Source organism: Periplaneta americana, chromosome 5, assembly GCF_040183065.1.
Source record: "Periplaneta americana isolate PAMFEO1 chromosome 5, P.americana_PAMFEO1_priV1, whole genome shotgun sequence".
NCBI lineage: Eukaryota > Metazoa > Arthropoda > Insecta > Blattodea > Blattidae > Periplaneta > Periplaneta americana.
This window is the reverse complement of record NC_091121.1, coordinates 58,829,526-58,856,211: the sequence shown is the minus strand read 5'-3', so window position 1 is coordinate 58,856,211 and position 26,686 is coordinate 58,829,526. Positions and strand designations below refer to the sequence as shown.

Genomic DNA, 26,686 nt, shown 5'->3' with positions numbered 1-26,686 from the left:
ATGCCTGTTTAAGCTATACCTAGTTGAAATATTACATTTTAGTGTTTAAAAATCCAGTCCCTTGCATAACCAGCCATTTGCATGTATGTAAAAAAAATTAAGTAATATTTTTCACACAAGTCAGTCTCTAATAACTCTTTGTAAAAAAAAAAAATCTACTGTAAACAATAATTTTTCTTCTTTACTTCTAGATGTATCAAATGCACTTCTGTAAAATGCACGCAACACAGACAAAAAGATTTAGGTGGCAAGCAAAAATTGTATAATTTTATAAATCACAGTCAGTAACTAACATTACCTATTAAAATGTTCTCAATTTTAATTTTCTTTCAGCAAAATAAATCTGGAAACACAAGATCACCATTTATAATATGATTTTCAAAATTGTAATTAACAAATTCTTAGAAAGAAATTAACTTGACATTATCCTCAAACAAAATCCCTCTGTAAAATATTTAAAAGGAAATATCTGTTGAATTTATGTTGGTGCTATGGTAATAGTACTTTGTTACCTCGTGGACGCAAGTATCTTGTACTTAAATACTACATTACATCACAGACTGAAGCATTCTAGCAATGTCGTATGAAGATATAGATCACCACAGAAACACCAAATATATTTTTTATTTTCCCAATATACACAAATATGTTACAAGTTGCACTGAACAGGTAAATGAGTCCTTACATATACATAGCAGGTGCTAGCCACGAGACACCTGTGAGTTTAGTTGACGCAGGACGGAGAGCACTAGCTGATGCAGAGCCTGTAACAAACATCAAATTACGTCTAAAGTAAATAATATTGGTAAAACGAAACAAGAGCGATTAAAGTAATTCCGAATATTTCAATTCTATCTCTTTAACAACAAAGCCTTAATCAGTTTAAGAAGCTCACAATCCCTGCTGATAGTATTTTCTTCCTCTAAATATATCACTTCAAACAATTTATATTTTCTGAGATTCAATGAATCATATTAATAGACTATTTTACCAGGCAGTCTCTTTTTCTAGTCCACAAAGTCTACACTTGGATTTTCCATAATAAAGCCCCATTCTATGAATTAGTTTTCTGAAATTACAGTGCTCTATCAGTGTGTTCATCACAATCATCATTTTTTTTTTTTAATGATCGAGACCTACTTACTGAAAATGACTATAATATATTTTTCAATCATTCTAATACTGTACTCTCTGACACACACACGATGCTCAGATGGAAGGCAAGCTCTGCTATCACCTACTTTAATACAGAATATACCAAGCTACTTGGAATCTCTCAAAATGATTCTGGCTCAACACTAATATGGCTTGTCTTCTGCCAGCAATTGGCTATTTCATTGCCAACTACACCCCTGTAATAATACCTAGGACTATATAATTGTGACCTCAATTTGATACATAGTGATGTCTGAGAACGTGTACTAATTCTATCAGTACCTAGTAGACTTCAGAATGTCATACCTGCGGTTTGCAGTGCTCCTCCAGCCAACTGATAACACAGCCTGACAATTCTGCAAAGTTAGCCACGGAAATGTTGCTGAAGGTGAGGAATAGTTGGTCCATTACAGCCTGGAACTGGAGATATCATAAAATTAAGATAAGATGCTTCAGCAGATATGTTACAAAATATGAAATAAGTGCTGCTGTGGCTCCAACCACTTTTTTTTTTTATTATTTAACAGATAATTAAATTACCTCACTATTTTGATGATATCACTTACCAGTTCAGAAGCTAACTACTCGTATAACTCAAAATTTAAAATAATAATTCTAATTCTTCATGTGTAAACATACAACGATTAAACTCACCTAATATGACACAGAGTGTAACTTTAATAAAGTACAGGGTGTTAATTCATATAAATAGCATTTAAAACTAAATGTCACAATCATTTTGTTCATAATTTAACCTTTTTATTGATGGAATAACGGTCTATGTATATGTATATGTGTGTGTATTTTATGTCCACATCTGTGGAGTAATGGTTAGCACGTCTGGCCGCGAAACCAGGTGGCCCAGGTTCGATTCCAGGTTGGTGCAAGTTACCTGGTTGAGGTTTTCTCCAGGGTTCTTGTACATTTGAGTTCCTTTTTCATGTGATCTCTTTCAACATAAGCCTTATTACCAAAGATTTTTATTGCTTGGAATTTCTGGTCTGATAGGAAGTACAGTAACTACCAATTAACCAATAAAGACTGTAAATCTGTTGAAAACACAGATTTTCTTACTCACCACTTGAAACTTGGTCTCGTCAGACACACGCATCTCAGTGTGGCCAGGCTGGTTCTGGTGTGCCTTTACAATCTGCTCATAGTTGGCCTGCATGATGCGTAATGCCACTACCTCTTTGCGTAGTGCATTGCGCTCCTCTTCCTGCTTCTTCTTCTGCTGCAGGAGGAACTGTAACAGATCACCACAAGGTTAAACATTCTGTTTTTTTTTTATATGGGTTATTTTACGACGCTGTATCAACATCTAGGTTATTTAGCGTCTGAATGAAATGAAGGTGATAATGCCGGTGAAATGAGACCGGGGTCCAGCACCGAAAGTTACCCAGGATTTGCTCGTATTGGGTTGAGGGAAAACCCCGGAAAAAACCTCAACCAGGTAACTTGCCCCGACCGGGATTCGAACCCGGGCCACCTGGTTTCGCGGCCACACGCGCTGACCGTTACTCCACACGTGTGGACTAAACATTGTGTTAGTATACACATAGATGTGTGTGTGTATCTAATGCCTACCCACTTCACTTGCATGATTTGGGTTCCACATATTGCGGATAGATGACAGAACTGTGACTCATTTTCAAGTTGCACACCACTTCGGTAGGCCACGTTCTGCATGTGTAGTATCTGTGAAGAGTCATGTCGTGTACTAGGGTGAGTGTATATATAAGTGTAGTGTAGGGTATGGGTGAGGATAATGAGGAAGGGAGAAGGGGAAACCCAGTGCCGGCACATAGCCTACTCCTTTGAATAGCACCAAGGGAACTGCCAGGCTTAACATCCCCATCCAATGGACAAATCACTATCAACAGTAACATATGCCTTCTCTTCATATGCACTGTGGAGAGATTTGGGATTTAACTCAGGCAAATTGGTGCACAATTTAGTGATCAGAAGTTGTGCACTGCCATCTCTCCTAGTCCCGAGATAGGTATTTTACATGGAAATTTCTGATCCCGCTGGGGATTGAACCCGGGCCAGCTAGTTTGGAGGCAGACACGCTACCACAGAGCTAACTTGGCGGACATACACATTACAAAAGATAAACGAAGCAATTATGTCATGGTGGCTCACAACCATTCAATAACAGGTGATGACTTCATTGGTAAGGAAGTCGAACTAAATACAAATATAAATTTTGAAAGGAAAAAATGAAGACAGATGGGTTCCAGTAAGGATGAAATAGGAAGGTTGCATGTACGTCAGTAATAAGACTTTTTGTACCCCCTTTTCAAACCACCATTGCTTCACCAGCTTTGTTCAATTCTAGAGTTTCAGTACCAATGTTAAGATCATATGCGATACCAGAAGTTTGATCATCAAACATAAATGTACCTTTTCCTTTCTACAGTTTGCACAAGGATATGACTTACAATTTCTTCTTCCTACTTGCATATTATGCAATTAATGGGAATCTCATTAAACAGGATAATTAGCTTTAAGTGTTTCATGAATGATCCATGTCTAGTTATTATCCCTAAAGCTCTTATATTGTTATTACTATTCACCTGAATAAAAGATTTTGTGTGACTTCGACAGGGAGCTTTTACTAGGATTTTCCGTAAGTTTCAGTCCTGAAAAAAGTTTCCATCTTTAGCAGTGTTTCTATTTTACTCACTGTAGGGCTGAGATTTGCTTTGGAGACATCAGAGGCTGTTTCTGGTCCATTTAAAGAGGTTTTCACCCTTTCTTCGTCAGTTGGTCTGCTATTTCTTTGCTTTCTGTATCTCGATGTCCAGGTGCTCAACAGAAGTGTACTGTATTACTCTCTGAGAATTTTAATAGGAATTCTAAATATCGCCACACTATAAAGGTGAACAGATGGGAATCAAATGCTTTGGTACTCACATAGTTGTCTGTGAATATGAGAATGTGCCTATGTTGATGGCTCTTCTATATAAAATTGAACAAACATGCCATGATAACACAGATCTCTGTTTGAAAAATGGTGCAGTATTTGTCCAGGCTAACATACTTTTCACACATTCGAAATATGCGATAAATCACAGCTCCAGTCAGCTCTCCAGTATGCAATAATAGCAGCTCTTCATGTAATGATCCTTTAAACTACAAAATCAATGTACAGTACAGTATTACGAGTAATTATGTGCCAAAAATGAAGCAATAGTACGTGTACATTGAGAATGGTAAAGGATACTGATACAGTAGTTCTTCGAACATAGAGAGGTAAGTGGGACCATGAATCTAATTTTTTTTTGTCGTTTAGTTTACGATGCTTTATCAACATCTATGATTATCTCGCGTCTGAATGATATGAAAGTGGTAATGCCAGCGAAATGAGTTCAGGATCCAGCACCGAAAGTTACCCAGCATATGCTCTTAAGGGATTGAGGGAAAAAACCCCAACCAGGATTTTAAGCTGGGCGCGCGCACACACACACAAAACAAAATACATAAAACTCTGAAATATTGTCTTTAATAGATCACATGTTTAACATAGACTGCGTTTATTTCTCAAAATAAAAAATAAATCAGAAAAAAGAAAATCTAAAGAGACAACAAGCATCTTAGTGACAAGCAATAGTGTGTTGTGAAAATGAAAGGAAAAGCAAGATAAAAAAGAGGGACAAAACTGAAAGAAGAAGGTTAATACAAATATCAATAATCTAAAATTTGAAGATAACAGAAATAAATTTAAAAAGTCAAACACACTTAAGAAAAGTGTAAATTTGTATTTCTGAATTAGAACAGAACAAATGCAAGACAGTCTGAGTGATGTAAATTCGTACACATATGAAGGAATAATAAACAAGTACATAAATGAAGTAGAAAGGAAATGAAAGTGGACACAGAATAGGACTAGAAGTGAAGGAAATCAAGGAAAGGAAAAAGAAGAGGAAGAAAAGGAAAGACAAAAAAGGGAAAAATAAAGGGATGAGAAGAGGAGAGAGAGAGAGAAAGAGAGAGAGAGAGAAAGAGAGAGAGGAGGAGGATAGCGAAGAGGAAAAGGAGAGGAGAGGAGAGGAGAGGAGTGGAGTGGAGAGGAGAGTTTCAGGCACAGTTCTAAAATGATCTGGAAACATGTTTCTAACAAATGACATTTGCAAGAGTGAGATACATTTTTTATCTTACAGTTATGTACTTTAATTGCTTACTCTTATCAAATGACTGCAATAATGAATTTCTCAACATTATTACACTTTTATGACTGATGTTCTAAAAGTAGCTACATTTCTAAGAATTTTTTGTGATATGTAGTGTAAATAAACTTCTCAACTCTGAGAAAGTTGCGAGGAAATAAACATCTTATTCAAACATATACATATACCTAGGTGTATATTTCAACCGGAGACAGTTTACTTACATGCTGCCCACTAAAGCTTAAGTTTTTTAACGTAAATTTTTTGGTTTCTTCCTGCAAGTGACTCATTGTACCACTTTCTCTGTTATATTATGTGATCCATAAAAGGATCACATACTTCCACGAAATACTCCTTTATTCTGCTATGATGTCATCTTAAACAATGTGTTGCTTTTATTGAAGTGTAGGCTCTTGGAACATTTTCCAATCGTTTTCGCGCTTCTCACTCTCCATCACTGATTGGTTTAGTCATATTCATGATTCTGCAGATTTGAAAAAGTTATGATGTCAGATTGGCGTTATTAAGAGCAAGATCTGTTTGATGATGCAATCATTTGCTATTTCATATTTAGTTTTTCGAGAGACTACACTACCGATTTTAATGGATGAAAGGCTATATAGTAGGCTATATAGGTTATATAGTAGAAAGTTTGTGTCTGTTTCATTTCTGACTCCTTGCTTGCTCGTTTATCTGCTTTCTCATTACCATTAATTTCTTGGTGTACTATAAAAGTACTCGTATTCTATTCTAATTTCTATATACCGGTAATAGTGATGCATTCTTAATTTCTTAAATTTTTTTAAAGAATTATCAAATTTAGGCAATATATCACAGTGATCTGATAATTCGTTTTTATTAATTTATGAATGATAAATAAGTAATACAATAATATATACCTATGAAAAAAACAGAAATGTAAGAAGACCACTGAACAGAAATTCAGAGGATTAGGCCAAGAGAAAGGAAGAAAAACAAAAAATTAAAGTGAAGGCAGTAGCGCAAATATGGCATATAGATATGCCGTAATTAAACAAAAAAAAAAAAGTTTAATATTAAACTACATAGGGAAGTGTACATATTCGCAAAATAACAGAGATGTGTATGCATTACAATATTGTCTACGGTACCTATATTTAATTGAACAATTGACTGACAGATAACATGTCAAAATACACTTTCATTTTTTTATCAGTGATGGATAATTCTGCTCAAATCTCGAAATTGATTGATTGTTGCTATATGAATATATTTGCTTTGTTCTGCATATTATTATGAGGAAGTAATAACATATGAGTCATGAAAAAGCAAATGTACATATCAAATAATAATCCAGATTGTTGCAATTACGAAATTGTTTGGTGTAAATGATTTTTAAAAAATTTACAAAGATACTAAGTTTTCAATAAAAATACAAGGACCAAAAAAACTGTTCCAGAACTCGTTGCTACTTCCACCTCAGGAAATATGCATGACTGGAGTCAGTGGCCTACCCACTGTGCCTGACAATGTTCATTAACCTGTATTTCTCTAATGATCATTTCTTGCCTTCAGAGTCGGTACTGCTTTTATATTCCCATCATACGAATTACTAGGGTTGCCACATTTTATTTAGGAAAAAAACCGGAAGATTCCAACAAAAAATAAGATGTATGCGAACTTCTCAGAGATGATGTTTATTGTTTAAGGAGCAAGGTCTTTATCATTCTTAACCTATTTTAGACATTTAACATTATAAAATATATTTACAGAACATGTATGTTAGGCCTACATATATATCTGCATGCAGTATAAGTGTAATAAAACCATTCATACTTAGGAAGACATTACACTGCTGACATCACTCATATTTAACAGATTATTTGGCAGCCTGCAGTCATCATCATCATCGTCCACAATTGATGGTAATAATTTAACCATTCTTGTTCTGAAATGGTATTCAGTTGCAGTTCATCTTTTTCGCGTCTATCTAGTTAGTATTTTATATGCATTTCTTTGGCGACAATGTAGATCATGTTCCATTCGATTAACTAACATTTCCCAAATTCTTCACTTCAATATTCTTATCTCTTTTTTAACTATTGCACAGCGGCGGATTTTCAGGGGAGGCAATATTTTACCAGAACACAATATGGCAGTAATAATTTCAGCTGAATTAAGATCACAGACAAGTTACAGCAAATGACGAACATTTTTCCTTTTATATTAATTTTACTATTCACTATGACTAAGATGTAAGTTAGTAAAGTCGACCACATTCAGTTGGTGGTGATCGCTCGCTATACTGTAGATAGTGCAAATAATTCGTACTGAAAAATAACAGATAGCGCTGTAATCTGTATAGTCGACATCTAGCAGCCTGCAGTGTCTATGCGAGAGCGGGAGAGAGGAGTCGGCTACATGACGCTACTCCCCGGTAACCATGACAACAACAGTTCAACCAATAAGATAGCTGGTTAGAAGAGTGTTTAAACTTGACTAGAACGCGCGAAGGGAGCCGATTTGGAGACATCCTACCCACCGCTGACAACTGTACTGCTTATAGTCATGGCCGGTTTTGGCTGTATTGGGAAGCTCTCTCTTTTTCTCTCTTCTTGGTTTTAGAAAATTGAGTCACGTGTTGTTAGTTTTCTCTCCCTGCGTAAAAGTTTTCATTTATATTGTTAGATTTTCTCTTGTTTGCAGGTGTTCTTGTTATTTTATTCTTTTGTGTTACGAGATGTATTTACTTATACAGTATTTTAAATATATCGAGAGTTTAGAAACAAATTCAGATTTGTCTTTAGCTTCTTCTAGTAGCAGTTATTCAGTATGTTGTGACCTATTTGATCGGTTTGCGAAGAAAGAGGAACGTCCAGTTAATTTGCTGTAAAATTAGACTATGTAATAGTAATGAGCAAGCCCCGGATTCTTAGATTCGAATCAATTTTGTTGCTATCTCGTTACTCTCGAAATATTGCTTTTCTTGTTCGTTTTATGTAGCAAAGAGTAACATTCTTAAATGTAATATGACCTAAAAAGACCTAATTCGTAGGTTAGGACTTAAAGTGTCCCAAAGAGAGGCAATCTTTACCAAGCCGTTGTAATATATTAACAGTACGTTGTTTATTTTTATTTTTTTCCCGTAAAATCATATAAATTTCTAAGCATAAGATTTAAAATCCTAAAACATAAATTGGAAAACCTAATTTTAATTTCTTAAAATCTATAAATTCTGCGCTTGGTAATGAGGTACGTCACAGACCTTATATTTTTATATTCTCATCATTCACGCCTTGGCCTCCTCAACTTTAAACCCACCGTCCGCTACTGCTATTGCAGATAATCTTTTGTATTCTATATTGTCCTGGATATATCTTGACCCTACATCCTTTAAATATGCATCTTTCTTCTCCTTTATCAATTTTTCCAAGTCTTCATTCCAAATCAGGGGGCCTTTTTTTATTTCGTCTTTTTTTTCCTCCTTCCTAAAGCTTCATCTGCAGCCTTAATAAATAAGGACTTCAAAATTTCCCATTCTTCATTTAAATTTAAGCTTAAAGGCGTATGCAGTATATATTGATTTATTCGATTTTGATATAGGAGTCTAATACTTTTTTCTTCTAGCAAGCTGAATACCTCTTCTGCTTGCTTTGGCTTGGGTTTTAATTTCCTCCAACTTTGGGGTATTAACATTTTGGAAATCAGTAGGAAGTGATCAGAATTAATATCAAATACTCTATAAACTCTTGTATCTTGTACTAAAGGGGCAACTTTCTTGTTTACCAATACATAATCTATAATTGTTCTGTTTCCTCGGGCACTCCAAGTCATCTTATGAATTTCTTTGTGACAGAAGAATGTATTTGTTATTTTGAGCGATTTTAAACAGGCAAATTCTATTAACTTTTGCCCATTATTATTTTTTATAGTCTCTCCATTGGTTCCTAATACTCCATTAATTGGAATATTCCCCACTCTTCCATTAAAATCCCCAGCTGTAACAATGTAGTCTTTCCTACTTTGTCGATTGTTTGTTGCAATACTTCACAGAACTTTTGTTTCTTCAGTTCTTCCTTCTTCTGGGGTATAGACGCCAGTAACTGTCACATGGTTTCTTTTTGTTTTGTATCTGAGCAATACAATTCGTTCATTAATGAAAAAGTAACTATCAATTTTGTTTTGCAGCTTTTTCCTAACCATTATAGCAATACCTGCTGCAGCTCTTACTGTTCTATCCACACCACTATATATAAGAACATAATCTTTACCTTCTTGAGTGCCCCTTAATTTCTTTTTCGTTTCTGGCAGAATAGCAATATCAATATGTGCTTCCTCTAGTTCGGATTCTAACAATTCTTCTTTATTATTCAATCCTCTAACGTTCCAAACAGCTATATTTAATAAACCTTTATTCATGTCCTTTCTCTTAGTCTTGGTCGTCGTAATTTGATCAGTCTGACATTCCTGGAATTTATGAGTTACTAAAATGTGTCCTCAGAATGAATAACCAATCCATTGCTGAGTAAGCTCAGTGGTGGGGCTGCCGCCTTCAGGCCTCTAAGCTTGCCTGTTTTCTGTTAGGGTATACTCCCTTAGATAGACTGTTTTCACTACAACTCTGGAGTCCTATCTACTCCCTCCGTAACCCTGGAGAAGGGACCCTTACCAGGTACAACCTCCTGGGTCAGGAGGACCTGGAGCATCAGGTAGGCAGGGTCGCTACGCCCTGAAGTGGGACTATCTCAGAAGAGAGTTCCCACCCGTTACCTTAGGCAGCCTGCAGTAATTTTGTATTATTTTTATTCTCCAAGATAAATTCTTTGCATAACTGATTGAAGTTAAGAAATACTTGTAGTTCAGCATTTATCAAGTCCACAGATCACTTATTTGTTACATCTGACTGCTTAAATTTCATTAAAGAGCTCAGGTATTAGAGCCTGGTATACTGAACAGAAAACCAATATTACTTTCGCAATATTCGGAATTTTTGTTACATTCCAATATGACAACTTCAGTGGAGAAGCCACTAGGTCTACATTTATAGAACAATTTCTATAAATAATACAAACATAGAGCATTATAAAAATAAATCTCTCATATAGGCCTAATAGACTCCATATTGAAAATAGTTATACTGCAGGGAGGAAAAAAAAGTTGATAACCCTCAGAGTACGGAAGATGCATTTTAAGGCAAAAAAAAAAAAAAACGTGAGATACGGGAAAAAGGTACAATCTGGCAACTGTACCAACTACATGTATAGTACAGCGTGATGATATGACCCATATTTTGGCGCAAATACACAATTTTAGCACGGAGAATGCATAGTATTATATTTACGGATAATATTGCAATTTTATCAGATTCTGAGAACAATATGAAAAGAATGTTACAGATACTATTATCAATTAAAAAGATCTGAAACTTAAAATAAATGTTAAGAAGACCAAATTATAGGTAGTGGTGAGTAAAACGCCGAATCTTCCTGCCAACATCAAAATTTAAAATGTAAAAACAGAAGAAGTTGTCTAATCAATTCTATTGGCAGTTTCACTAATAGATGTATAGTCGAAATTAAAAGAATTGCTTTAGCTAAACAAGCTTTCATTAATAAAAAAACACTAACTCATCTGCTGACATATATCCAAATAAGGAAAACACATAAAAAATTATATCTGAAGTGGCAAGTGGACAAATTGGAAAACAAGAAAAGAATTGCCCAGAAGCATTGAAAATGTGGAATTTGCACAGACATAAAGTGTAAAATATTGAAGTTTTAAAGAAAGCAACTGATATCATAGAATTAAGAAATTAGAGAAAAGAAAAAGAAAATTAATTGGTTATACAAACAGACATAACACATTTTTCGTTAATACACTGCCCTAAAAAAAAAAACTTGGCATATAGTTTTTTTTTTTTTTTTTTTTTTACAGAAACCCCATTTAAATGTGAAAGAATGAAATTTTTTTCTACTTTTCATCACAGAATTATAAAAGAATAATTTTCACACAGATTCTGAGCTTTAACATTACCAAAAATGGCGTTAATTATTACCTTATTGTTTTCGAGCCCTAGCACGCTAGAACTTAAAAGCATTGTCCATATGACATTTTTTGCTTAAAATTACCTACAGAATTCCATTCATAAAGTGCAGGACATACTTCGTGAATTACCCTGTATAATTTACAATTTTTATAGTTATACTACATTTAATTTTCTAATCATTTTATTTTCGCTCTTGTTTATTAAATTTTATTCAATTATTAACTTTTTTTTAATCTTGCAGTAGACAACAAAACTGATCAATTGTGTCCGTTATAAAATTATAAATATACAGAACTTGTAACACAAAAAATACGTAACACCTATACCTAGTAATTATTATATTACATGGTGCAAAGAATACAGAAAAGCTCAGAAAAATACAACACATGGTAAATCACATTAAGTAAGGTGATATAGGGAGATCCCAGCAAATACAGTGGAGTCTGCAAGCTTAATCATAGTAAAAAAACAGCAATTTGATAAAAAAGATGTATGAAGTTTTCTTGATGGCAATAGCTGCAATGAAGTGTAAGTGCATCCTTGTTATGAAGGAAAGGTAGAAAGAAGAAAATCATAATTTAAAGGATGACATGCGAATAAAATCCGACCAATAATTTAGGAGGAATCAATATACATAAAGTCTGTTCAACAAAATAATAAAGTGATGTAAACACATACAAGTGATCTTCTTGAAATATCTTAATTGACAATAACTCATTTGTTTGTCGTCATGTGAACAGACCTACTGATGTACTATGGTTTACATAACTTCATTCTTTTGCTGGACAGAGTATATATAGACAACTGACATGGCAAAAACTTTTTTTTCGGTATCAGGGATTTTGATGTGTATTTCTGTGAAAATGTAAAAGGTGATATTTTGTGACATTCATAATGGGCTACTTTCCCCTTATAATTCGTATGCAGGAATAAATAAAAAAAACGGCACTTATGTTATATTAACTATGGGTTAACCTCAGAGCATAATTTATGTATGTATCTTAATAACATTCACACATTATCACCTGAATGTAATCAATGGATTTCTGCAGGACTGTGGCCTTGCTGAGCTTGTAGCCCGAACTGTCCGTCTGCTGACAGGTAGGCACCAGGTCTTGCAGTGAGTCATAGCCCTTTTTGATTGCATCCCGACGTTTCTGTTCAGCCTGTGTGTGTGCTTCACGTCGCCGCTCCTTATAGCTAATAGTTGAATTCTTATTGTCACTATCCTCATCATCTGCAACAGTGCATACAGAACGAGGTGTGCACCATGACAATAAAAACAGAATCTCGAAAATTAAAAATAATTTAGTAAATACAAAAAGGCCACAAAATGTAAGATCATTTCAAATCCTCACTGCAATACAGCACAGAGACAATGTTCATGATACTTCAACACGAACAATTCTAAAAAAATGCACAAAAAGATTCTGTAACAAGAAAGACAAGCAAAGATGGTCTGTGCATAGGGTTGCCAACCCTCCCGCATTTCCCGGGATCTCCTGTATTTGCCTCTAATTTTTACAGACTCCCGGCCCCGTATTTTTCTTCTCTTTGAGCATTTTCTCCCTTATTTTTGCACAATGTAAAAATTTTCATTCTAAACTTTTGATTTTGCCGTGAATTATTTATATGATGAATTTTAAAATGCACTAAAATGTGCAGTCTTTGTAGAAGGTAATGCTTGCCAGAAATGAATTTTAGTGCTCACTTGATTAAAATCAAATCATTTTAATGTTATAAATTTGGAAAAACTGTCAAGTTTTATTCTAAACATACCAAGTAGTTAGTAATGCTCATACAAAGAGGATGTTTCATCTCGTGAACAATAATTGGACAGAAGTTCGATACAGGAATACGACGCATGTAATCAAATCAGAACTGCAAAGTGCAGTTCACTTCAACTATTATGCGAGATAAAATCTATCTCTAAATACTCTAATTTAAGCCTAGCTTCCAAAGCACAGAATAAAGTTGTTTTTTAATAACAGAACTGGATAATCTGTCCATTTGCTAAGCATTTTGCTGGGTTCGTTGTAAATAGACATAAATACCGACAATCCTGACACCTGTGAAGTGCAGTAGGTGATAAGATTTTTAAATACAAAAATGTAAAATATGTGAGCAGAAATTTGAAGGCAGATTGTTAACGTTTATGGTGCAGGTATTATGAACGAAGAAAATGTGAGGAAATTGTCTTGAATATGCAATGATAAAGCACAAAGTGGATGCCCCTCTTTGACGATGGATGATTTGAAGAGATATGTGACTGCAAAAATTCAGAAAAACAGGCAATTCAAAATTTCTCAACTGTACAAAGTTTCTAACAGTATCTTGCTTTTTGGAGCACCTTCATTACAAAAAACTGTATCCCTGATGGATGCCAAAAATGTTGACAGCTGCCCACAAGGAGAAATGCATGACAACTGCATTGACATTTCTGCAACATTATCACTAAGACTGTGATGACTTCCTCAACTACCTTGTCACTAGTGATGAAAAGTGAGTTTTTCCAATTCTCGCTACAAAGCAAGAAGCAGTCTTGTGGTAGCATACAGGGTCTCCAAAAGCAATATATTTCAATCAGACACTATTGCCATAGTTTTTATTGGGACAGCAAAAGCACCTTTCTCATGGGCTTCAAGCAAAAGAATCTTTTTCATGGGCTTCATAACTGAAGGACGACCATAAATACAGAAATGTACCTACTATGCAACCCTTAGGAAGTTGCAGTGTGCAATTCAGAACCAAAGACTTGGACTACTGACTGCGGAACTTGTCTCTTGCACAACAAAGCAAGGCTGCACACTGTCACCAGTATATTATGTGTATTATTGAAACAGTTTTAGTGAGAACCTATCTGGAGTCTTTTCTGACCCCATATTTTTACGTACGCTTTTAAGTTGGCAGAATGTAGTTCTATTCATTCAGTATTCTAGATATGCTTCTATTACACTCTCTAAATTAGTTTGTATATGTTTTTTTTTTACATATTTATTTGTAATTGAATTTCGAATATTTGCACTTGGGTTGTGCGCTACTTCCCATTTTATTTCGTTTTTTTCATCTGGAGTTATTAAATTTAAACGCTGTTATGGCTCTGTACTAGCTCCAGGTGTTGCTACAATATGGAATTGGTACTTAAATTCAGTGGTGATATTCAAAAAGTTTAACAACCAGTTCTCTCATGTGTACCTATGTTAAACATATATGGTATATGTCCATGGCAATTGCAAATATTACCTAGAACGAACCAGCCAAATATCACCACTGCTTAAATCTATTGTTGTAATGAATGCTGCTTCAATAATGCTCTGTAGGCTACTGGATACAGTTTCAGTCATAAGGAATACCTAATTGTATTCAATAAAAGAGAAAAACAACACGACATACATAAATATAATATAATTGAGAGAGTACAAGTGACATATCTAAAAACATGAGTTAAGTGCATCCAGAGCAAGTTAAAACATTTAAAATTTTAGTGGCAAAGAAATATATTATATCTTCTAACCACGTCACACACTAAAACTTATATTAAAAATTGACACGGAATTTAGGAAAGCTTAAGTACTTTCAACCGCAATTTCTAAAAATTAATTTAAGTGCACTTATACTCCTTTGCTTCTGACCCCTCATTACAATGAATTTATACACATAATATGGCATATATAAAATAACATAACAAAAATTTAATTAAAATTTAAAAAATTGTCTAGGGTCAGAAAAGACCCTAGGTAGGCAGTACGTAATTTTAGACCTGAGAGACTGCGAGGGTTAAATATATGTAACGAATTCCTTGTATACTTTTCTACTTCTATCTGGTCCTTACTTTCTACATGGGGTTCTGTAGTCCGTGATGTCAGTTACTCAGCTGATGTACAAACTGCAAGCAATGTGCAGTTAAAAATCTAATGTAAAATCCTTTTCAATAAGTAAAAATGCCTATGTCTGTAAAAATACTTGTAATAAGTTAAGTGTGTTTAATTCACTTTTCAGATCCTATCACTTATATGGATTTCTTTAAAACAATACATCTTCCCATTTGCAATCTCCCCTCCTTTGATCCATAGAATGGAAGAAAATATTTATTATTATTATTATTATTATTATTATTATTATTATTATTATTATTATTACGGTGATCTAAAAATTCGAGGTCAAATTCAAATTGATTTTTATACAGCAGTAAAGACAGCACTGTACACACCACAAAATCAAACCATCTATCAACTTCGAAATATCATTTCCATATGACACATATGAGTATACCTATTTTTCATTAGTTCATTCAACAAAAAGATCTAAGTGAAAATCAGAATTTATATATTGAGTTTACACCACAAAACTGAACTATATTTTTACCACTGAAAGCCTTCCAGTTAAACAATTCATCCTCCATCCTGACAAATGTAGAATGACATGTAGTAGCAGATGCATCTGCCACTGATATCATTCATATCAATCATCAGTCATATGTTTCTTTTCAGTTGTTTCAATCTGCGCACTTCAAATATGGCGCCAAGATAGTTCAGCTGGTATAGGAACTGAGCAACAGGTTTTGAATAATGAACTATAACAATTTCGATTATGTTTGTTATTTTATCGCTGGAATGTAAATCTAGATTTTTAAAATAATAATAATATTATGTTTTATTTAACGATGTTTTATATCAGCATCGCCGGTGTGCCGAAATTTTGTCTCATAGGAGTTCTTTTACATGTCAGTAAATCTACTAACATGAGTCTGTCGCATTTAAGCACACTTAAATGCCATCGATCTGGGCCGGAATCGAACCCGCAACCTCGGGCACAGAAGGTCAGCGCTATACCAACTGCGCCACCCAGGCCGACTAGATTTTAAAAATCAAGTTGGTGCTATAGCAGAAATTACTCGATTGCTTATAATTGAAGGTGCTATCAATGTAGTCGTTAATGTCCACTTATGTTGCATTCATTACGTTCATGAACTTCATGTTACAGAGAAAACTCCTTGGATCTAATTAATCTGTATTAAAAACCTTAGGTTTTGTTTTTATTTTCTTTTGTTCGAGAATCGTAATGAGTGAATCAACAAAGAAAAAATGCTACAAGCAGCAGTACAGTTAAGTGTACTTAAATGGGAAGAGACTTTCACTTAGATGAGATCTGGCTTAACTGAAATATTAAAGATCATTTTACTAACTGATAGCTAAAGATGGTGACGATGGATCAAATTCTTCGCATTAGTGACTCGACAAAAAAACACCAAATATTTCCCTACTCATATATTTCTTATCAAGTATACCAGGCCCGAATGTATTATTGTAGAATGAGTGTTTTCGCTGATGAAAAACAAGTGGGTTGATGTTCGAAACAGATGCTCACCAAAACTGATAAATTCAAAGCTTCAAATTATTATAAATTTTGACATATCCTGCAAAGAGTTCTTTAATGCATTAAAGAATAAAAGTAAATGGTTAAATGAAGCTAAATACCGAAGTATTGTGAAAGAGATTGTAAGACACAAATGTAAGTGTATAATGTTCGCATGTGTATTGATCTAATATGGCGTTTAATAGAAATTAAGAATACACGAGACACTAAAAAAGGCGATAAAAATCTTTCTTTCATTGGCTATTTTTAAAAAGTGGCAACCCTAATGGCACATGGTTGGCATCCAGAGTGCAGTTGTCTTTGCATAGCATGCATAGGTCTGAATTCAGGATCCATATTTATAAATGTGCTGTCAATCTGAATCATCCTTCCATTATTATTCATTCATTCATAGTATTCTGCACAAGGGCAGGTCTTTCACTGCAAACCCAGCATTATTCAATTTCCGCCTTTCTCTTAGTCTCCACATATGATCCATATACCTTAATGTTGTCTATCATCTGATATCTTCGTCTGTCCCGAACTTTTCTTCCCTTCACCATTTCTTTCAATGCATCCTTCAGTAGACAATTTCTTCTTAGCCAGTGTCCCAACCAATTTCTTTTTCTTTTCTTGGCCAATTTGAGCATTATTCTTTCTTCACCCACTCTTTATAGCATAGCTTCATTAATTGACATAAAAACATCTTCACTGATCGCGTAAACATTGGCATACCTACTGAATTGACAGAAGAAGTTAAATTTATCCTAGATGATGCAGACGTAATTAATAATAAGTAATCTAACGACTGACACAAGACAGCTGTGCATTGGTCATATCAGAATTAAGAAGTTATGTGTTGAAAGTAGACTGATAAAACCTGCTCATAGCAGTATCACTTCAAAGAAATCACAAAAGCGATATCACTTTTACCAAATCATTAAAAGAACTCTCCTAGAGAAACAGTTTTGTGATACTGTTTACCATCTATAAATAATGATGCTTCAAGCAAAGCCTCGGCTAACATGTTAAGCTATATAGCCACTTTTAAACGTCTAACATGTTAAGCTATAAAACCTCTTTTAATGAAAGTAAATTGTGTGCAGTATGTCTTACGTTAAAATAATAAATAAAAAGTAAGACCTGCAGAATAGCTTTACAAACGAAAATGGAGAAGGGGACATTCGGGCTCTGAGTAGGCAGTATTTAGGTCTACAACTTCTTTCAAAATCGCACGATATAATGAGTTAGTTTATATTAAACGTAAGATGAAGTTACTAATGTCAAAGCAACATGAACGTGCATCATGCTAAGCAAGATGAGGAATGAATTACCATGACCACTGCTGCTACTCATGTTCCCGGTGGCCACAACTCTCTGGCCCTCACCTGTGTTGTGGGCCGATGAGGACAGGGTGTGAAGTGAACCCGCACTGCTGCTTCGCGAAAATGGGTAGCGATCCCGATCTGTAGGACTGGATGGCTCCATTTTCAGGATATCACCACTATCTATCATGCCACGTGGCAGTGACACTTTAGAAGGAGACCAAATTAATAACCTAGACCTATCTCTTCAAATATAATGTAAACAACTAATATAACATTGAACATAACCAAATGTTACACTATACAATAACTAGGCATATCTATGTTTTGACATGTATATCATCTTTATCATACAAGAATATTACAATAGGCTACAATGATACTATGTTACTATATTTCACTTGTCACTTTAAAAATAGGATAAAACGCAAATAAGTTTATAAAATTAAGATTTCAAATGGTTACTTCCATATTACGAAAATGTCATGCATATAAAAACCTAATTTAACAGACAGACATGCTGAGCAGAGAGTTGTTTCAACAGAATTACCAATACTTAACTGTTTTCACAATTTTCAAAATTATCTTTCTTCAACGTAAACACCTCATCACCATATTCCGCAATTTTTTTTTTCTTTTTGTGCAAGATCAAATTTTTCTCTTCCACAGGTTTTACACAGGGTAGCCACAACCAATGAGTTAAATTTAAGTGGATGAACTTTGCTATGTAAAATCGTGAAGATTCATCTACACGGTTCAACTGTTCTTTCAACTTTACGTATGCAAGAATGAATGAAACGCATTCACAATTGAATGAATTTCGTTCTTTTTTGCATGCATTGCTTGAATGCGTAAAGTTGAAAAAGAAAAGTTGAACCGTGTATATGCATCTTTAATTGAACGTGCGTTTTCAACTTAATTCTTTCAATATTCTTCCCAGATTGCATGCGTACACGCATGGAAAATTGAACAGTGTAGATGAAGTTTAAGAGGTGCTTGATATATGAATAAAATTATTACAGATGTTCTAAAAGCTGTGGAAATTACATTAACATTGACAATTGTCCCAACTGTAGTTGGATGCTTTAAGTTTGAACATACAATTTATGACGTCTATAAATAAACCATAGCAATCACGACAAACAAGTTGATAGCGCATACCCCTCACATATAGGTGTTCAGGGAGCACACGGATTCATCTATGAAATCGTTGACATAGTTTACACATTTGACGCCAGAGTCGCACTGGTACGTTGAGTCCGACTCCGGACGCCCAACCGGCAAACAAACCGTAAGTGCAATCGGCGAATTGGTATTAATATAGTTCCGTACCTATTTTGTTTGCCACGTCCTAGACGTAGGCCTTAGGTCTATGTAATTCAGATAACTCTACGTTTCATGTACATAGGTTCCCCCTATTAAAATTCTACAAGACCTAAAACGTCAAAATGAACCATAAACTCCTATAAATGCCTAAAAACTAGGTTTGTGTCTGAAAAGCTTTTTTTTTTAAGTATTTTGCATATATTTAAAATAAAAAATACCGACACTAAAATGTAAAAATATACCAAAAACTACAAAAGTGCTATTTAAAATGTAAAAAAAAATCTGACAAACAAATGCTAGTCTGGAAAGTTCAAATAATAATAATAATAATAATAATAATAATAATAATAATAATAATAATAATAATAATAATAATAATAAACCAGTAATGAAAATACGTAGTCTAAAGAACAAGAATAAATACCTGAATAATATGTTCCATTACGTCTCTAAGAATGTAAATATAAAGTGTAAGCAGCACTAAAAAAAGATGAAAAAAATTAAAGTGTGACCTACATTCCATATTGGTCTTAGAAGGGGAAGAAAGAAAATTTTACTTATTTCCTGGAATGGAAGTTCGTTTGGAAAAGTCCATCCTAGCACAAAAGGATTAGTAGGTTGTTCAAGTTAGGCGAAAGCTTACAAATCAGTTTTCGTGTCAGTGCACCAGAGTGCACTCTCGTTGTGCGAAATAAAACTGACCAATCAACAATCAGTCTCTTTCACTGATAGAATTAAAGTCTTCAATTCAGTAGTAGGCTTACTCACTGTCAGCACCAGTTCTTTGTACATACAGTATACTCCAGCTAAAATCGAATATTTACTCAAATTAATATTAATTGTTAATTTTATACAACTCTAATGACCTTAAATTGGATTTTATACAATCCTAAACCTCTATTTTTTAACATCTAGAAATTCATTCTCTAATATCATAGCCTGATTCCTGAGTTCGAGCCCTGATCATATACCGCTCTCATGAGAACTAAAATTACCGTCGGGAGCAAAGTTCGGCAGATAAGGTACTGCTATGTCCAGAGCTATTTTATAGGCCATTCGGGCCGTTCCAGAGTCAGTGGGCCGTTCAGTCACATTTCGTCATCTGTTGTCGACCTGTGAAACTACTCATGTTGTTTACGTAAAGATTAATTTTTGGTCCTACAAAATTTATGTTATGGTAGCAATTGTTGTTTTTCTCTTCTAATAACCATTACTTATGTTGTTGCCAAAAATATCCTAAATCGCGGCCAATCTCAGGTGATCAGGAGTCTCTGTTATTATTGCAACTCCCAGACTCGTAGTCGTATCGTATAGTACGGCAACGAACTAAACATAGCGCTTCCGTTCTTGGTTTTCGCATGTCATACTTTCACACCTAATAAATTGATAACGTGAGGCATGTGTGTTATATATAATACGTGGCTGGAGTCTGTACAAACAATATTTAGATAATAATGAATTGATTCCCTGCTGAAATGCATAATAAAATTAATGTTCAAAATGTAATTAAAGTAATTTTTATACTATTAATATAGACTACGACAGAAAATAAGTTTTTTTACATCTGCGTAAACTGGTTCTCTACACGTGAATTACTAGTAAATTACGTGAAAACGTAACAAGTAAATTACCTTGTCAACCCTGCTCGCAACAGTATGCCTCATTGCTTGTCGTACTCTTGTTGACTCTTGTTAATATTGGAAGGAAAATATTTCTGTAAAAACATTACAAGAAAAAAGTTAACTCCTGAAGAGACAAAAGTTGAATTCATTGAACTGACTACCACGGATAATCACTGGCTTGTAGAAACTTGGTACGTAGGAATATAGATAGATACGTAATTAGTAGGCTAAGTAGATAGGCAGGCAGGCAAGTAGGAAGGAAAGAAAGAAAGAAAGAAAGAAAGAAAGAAAGAAAGAAAGAAAGAAAGAAAGAAAGAAAGAAAGTAACTGGATAAATGTGTACATAGGTGGATATGCATTAAAAACTTAATTGATCCTGTTTTAGCCAAAGAAGGATGCATGTTGTAAGTGAAATTTAAAATGTTGATTTCTTTCTGTTAGAAACAAATTTTAACTATTTAAGGATGTGCAGCCAACTCGCATCGAAGTTTTCAAACATACAGAGTGAAGTCCATTCTGCTTTACATCAGTTCCAGGAAGCTGGTAGCGTGAAGAAAAGAACCCGGTGAGAAAACCTGTGCCCCCCCCCCCCCACCAGAATGATAAACATTTTTCATTCCTCAATGCATCACGTATTACACCTGAAACTTAGTGCACGTGAAATCCAAATCTCATAGCTAAACGTCAATAGGACAATAAGATGCACGTTGTAACTTGTAACTTCGCTTGTTTTAAAGATCGAATAATAATAATAATAATAATAATAATAATAATAATAATAATAATAATAATAATAATAATAATAATAATAATAATAATTGCCGAGGTAAGAACTGCTTTTGAAACGTGGGGTTAATTTTATGAAGTTATTTTATGTATTGAAGTTACATTGTTGTACGAGTATTTATGCCCTTGTCTACAAAAACAAACTTTGAGTTGGGTTGGATCATTCATGAGCCGTCTGTATAATATTCAATTTTCTTTTTCAGTAGCCTACTAAAAATACTGATAAGAATGCTCGGATATAATGTTATATTTCTCATTTTATATAGACCTACCATGTGAACTAAAATATTATAAACCCTGTTCATGGTATTAGAATAAAAAAGTGACAGATTTATGAAATCCCTTGCGTTATGTAATTTTAGGTTATGTGAGGATAGATTTTTATGATTAAATAAACACCACCAAAAGCAGGATGAGTAGGTTTACTATGTACTCATAACGTCTTTGGTTTACACTCTATCCAATAAATAATTACACAATAATAGACCAAGATGAATAGTGTGGAATGACGCAATGAAAGAAGGGGAAATGGTATGAAAAATAATCATTAAAACGTACGCGATTGAGGCTGTGAGGAAGGATCTATGCAAGCCCTAAGCCTGTTGACATGTTTCAGTCCGTTTTTCATGGTTCCATTGAAGGAACTTAAGAGAATTTTGTAGGAAAAATGTCGCAAATGTAAATAGGCTACCGGTAATCTAATAGCTACCACATGAGGGAGAGAACTATGTTGAAAATCTCAAGGCACATTAGAGAATGGAGCGAGACGGATCTCGTGGAAAACCATTAGGCATGAAGTCCATCTCACACTTCTGTTACCACGAGTGACATCGGAGTAAATCTTTAATGTTATAACGTTACAATTTTTCTCTCCTTTTAGGTCAAATATAGACATTTCAAATCAAAATTTGTAATTAACAGGTGAAATTTCTCAATTTTACACTCTTTTGTCTTTGCTATTCAGTTTTTACGTTACTCTAGTGTCATTTTGTAGTGATTTTATATTTTGCGTAGCTAATTTGTATTTTGTTCTGTAATTTATATTTGACGTTGTTGTATCAACTACTAGATTATTTAGCGTTATGTGGAGTTGGTGATAGCGAAATGGTATTTAGAGATATGAGGTCGAGAATTCATTAATTACCTGACATTCGCCTTACAGTTGGAAAAAACAACTGAAAAAATTCAACCAGGTAACCAGCCCAGGCGGGAATCGAAACTACACCCGAACGCAATTCCGAAACAAATACAATTTTCAGCAGTGGCGTGCCATACATGGAAGGAAAGGGTAGCATTGCTGTTCATAAAGAAGAAAATAAAAATGTTATTGCAGAAATTATAATTTAATTATGAGAACTATGAATTCTCTAATCTTAAAATGTCACAAAATTCTTTCTCTGAGCGCCTGTCCTGGTCGAGATGGATTCGTTATTCATATTATATATATAGAGAAGAAATTACTGGAAACCATTCACATTAATGAGGACTTCTATGCCCAGTCATCGATGATTTTGCTGCTAAAAGAGGAGAATTACCTTGGTCTTTAAATAGGCCTATATTTAGGTGAGTTGGCTGCTATCAGTTTTGTACTATATATATAAAAATTTGTATTATTGCTTCTTTCACATAAAATTGCACCGCACGCCATTGATTTTCAGCGCATGATTTTTTAGACGTATGATACATACCACTCGATCTGCGTTCCGACATCTAATAAACTGCAGTGTTCTGCAACAAATACGAAAATGTTTTAGAACTAATGCAGAAATGGAGAAAGCTTATGTTGTGTCTGCAAAATACGTGTAACTGGCTTTCGCACTGAGTTATTGTTCGTAATTTTTACGTATTAGGCCTATCCATAGTATTTTAAAAGAGATTAGGCCTAATTTTTATGAAATCAACAATGTTTTTTTGTATATTTCGCATAACGATAAAATGAAATAATTGACAATTGACAATTTTGAAGGATCTTTTGATATGACTAATCGTTTTGGATTAGCCTATGCATCCTTCTTTGTTCCACCCGCTCGCCACGTTGAGGCACAGGACACAGAGCATGAACAATAAGCCGTTAAACCTATGCAGGTGGTATACCAGTATAACACAGTCCAGTGAACGTAAAAGGTCCACTAATATTTCCTTCTAATTACAAAGGTTAGCCGAAAAAAAAATAGTTTCGAAAGCCCTGCATTTTTTATGAGTGAATATTAGTTGATTATTGAGAAACTCATCTCAGCAAGATCACGGGATATAAAGTAATGGCTCTTAAAATCGCCAATATTGAACAGCTCATATAACTGAGTGAGAATAAATTACTTGAAATTATATGACAGAAAGGGTTTGGTGGTTTTTTTGTTCAGGAACATTATGATATGCATAATTATGAAGAGAATAAGTACAGAGTGAACAGTAAGTAATGTTATTAATTTCAGGGGGGTTATGCTTTCAGATATTTCAAACAGAAATATTTAATATAATGTTGCTCGTTTTTTGTTTGTTTTTCGAGATAAAAATTTTTTACATGAAACATTTTATAGCGTGCTTTGGGAAAGCCATTGATTTAATTCTCAATATGCTCTGTAAATTTAAGAGAGCAGTGTATTATGATAATAAATAATTGAAAGAATTTTAGCTTTATCCTTTAAATGTGCAGAAATTACATCCGAAGAAATGTTAACATTATAAAATTCCTTTTCAGAACGAAAAGTTATTTGTTCAGATCAAATTTCTGCACATTTAAAGGGAAAAACAAAAACTTTCAATAATCTATTTGTTATCATAATATACTGCTATCTTAAATTGACTGAGCATATTGGGAATTAACATTTTTTAACTTGGTTATTTAACGACGCTGTATCAACTACGAGGTTATTTAGCGTCTATGAGATTGGTGATAGTGAGATGATACTTGGCGAGATGAGGCCGAGGATTCGCCGTAGATTACCTGACATTTGTCTTACGGTTGGGGAAAACCTCGGAAAAAACCAAACCAGGTAATCAGCCCAAGCTGGAATCGAACCCGCGCCCGAGCGCAACTCCAGATCAGTAGGCAAGCTCCTTAGCTGACAGAGCTACACCGGTGGCTTTATTGGGAATTAAATCCAGAACATGCTATGAAATGTTTTGTGTAAAACAATTTTTATTTCGAAAAGAAAGCAACAAACGAGCAAAATTGTATTACACTTTTTCGTTTAAAATATCTCAATTAATTACATTACTTACGATTCACTCTGTACGTCGAAAAGACAGTGTTTTTTCAAGAATGCTCTCCGAGAGTGGTTTCCTGCACGTACAACGTTTGTTGCTGTTTCCAATAGTTTAAGATCAAAATGCATTCTGTGATGTGATCTATATAGTACTAAAGATCCAAGACAAAAGACATTTTATTACATTAAAATTGAGATGCGAGACAGAATAAAACTTTGTAAGTTAAGTTTTTTTTTTCAGTGGATTACGGTGTACCGCCTACATAAGTTCGGCAGCTTGTAGATTATCGTTTAAACTCTGCAGAGCGGGACCTGGAAAGAAAAGAAACAAAAACAAAAAAAACAATGAAAAACATAAAAACAAATGAAGAATTAGACTAAACATTTAACTGCCTGTGATACATACCTTGATTTTTTCTATCTTCGTAACTTCTTTTTCTTCTCAAATTAAAATCTCTGTCTATTACCGCGTTTTTGTAAACTACGTTGCAATTTGAAAACAAAGTAAAAGTTAAACATCGATTATTTAGAAAGTACAGAACATTAAGCAGTAAAAATGTGTCAAAAGTCTATGAAGCCTATCAGTGTCTAAAATAAATTACCAACATGTATAATTTAGTCAGCGTGAAGTTATATCTATCCTGTTATTATCTGACACGTAGGCCTATATTGCCTCATTTACTTATCCTAACTGTCCTGAGAGAGCTTGCGAAAAGGAATTTATGAACTCTATCCTCTCTCCATCACGCATTGGTTATATTAAGAAACCAGTGTTATTTTGTGGAAAAAAAAAATACAAACATATGAAACACTACAGACATATGCACTTAACATTAATGTACTTAACCTGTTCCTGTGGAGAAAAAACACAAATACAAACATGTGCAACACTATAGACACATACACTTAACGCTAATGTACTTAACCTGTTCCTGTGGAGAAAAATACATGGGTACAAAAGAAAAATATTCTACATTTAACATTTATCACATAACCTGCACCTGTGATAGAGATGAAAATACACAGAAAACTCTACTAAATGTGGTAATATTGAATAAAAACTTTATCACTGGCCTTTATCCAGTCCGATGGCTTCATGTCTTCACTTCACTGTACTCCAGTAATCCTCAGGAATAATCCATTAATCCAAACGATAGGCACATTAACACACGCGACGCGGATGAATATTACATATGCCTGCCTGTCTCATCTATATAGCACACTTTTCTTCTTTCACCTAACTACCTCTTTCAACTACCGTAAACATCTGAATGTATTCCTTAGCTGACATATTTCTTTCACTTATCAAATTCACTTTTCGTTTCATCTATTCGCTTTTTTTAACATTCATAACACACACTTTATTTACTTCAACTTACCTGTGTGTTTCATACACGCATCACTCACTATTTTCACTCACCTAAGACATTTATTTGTTTCACTTATTAATACAATTTTATTTTGTCTCTTTCATATAGCACAGTATCTTGTTCAATCTATAACTCGTCCACGTTCTTTCCCAGGCTAGAGCCTAATACGATTTCCTCTCTCGCCTACCTAACATGCCTTCCTATTTCGACTAAAATGCCCGTCTATTTCAACTAACACATCTGCATATTTCTACTAACACGTCTGCCTATTTTAATTAACACTTCTGCATATTAATGCACTAATACGCCAGCCTGTTTTGACTAACACACCTACATATTTCGAC

The 26,686-nt window shown here is 34.2% G+C and overlaps 1 protein-coding gene across 3 annotated transcripts; it reads right to left on the bottom strand.

Moving 5' to 3' along the window:
- Positions 1-604: 604 nt before the first annotated feature.
- bigmax (helix-loop-helix-leucine zipper transcription factor bigmax) lies at positions 605-18,750 on the bottom strand. Of its 3 annotated transcripts, none has more exons than XM_069825726.1 (6): positions 18,594-18,750; positions 18,042-18,239; positions 12,378-12,589; positions 2,234-2,401; positions 1,462-1,575; positions 605-764 (listed from the first exon to the last, which is right to left on the bottom strand). In XM_069825726.1, coding segments are annotated over exons 1-6 (756 nt in total). In that variant the 5' UTR covers positions 18,595-18,750; the 3' UTR covers positions 605-701. The 3 variants fall into 3 exon arrangements, with proteins under 3 accessions (XP_069681827.1, XP_069681829.1, XP_069681828.1); XM_069825728.1 differs by having other exon boundaries at positions 18,096-18,239; XM_069825727.1 differs by having other exon boundaries at positions 18,583-18,720.
- Positions 18,751-26,686: the final 7,936 nt, after the last annotated feature.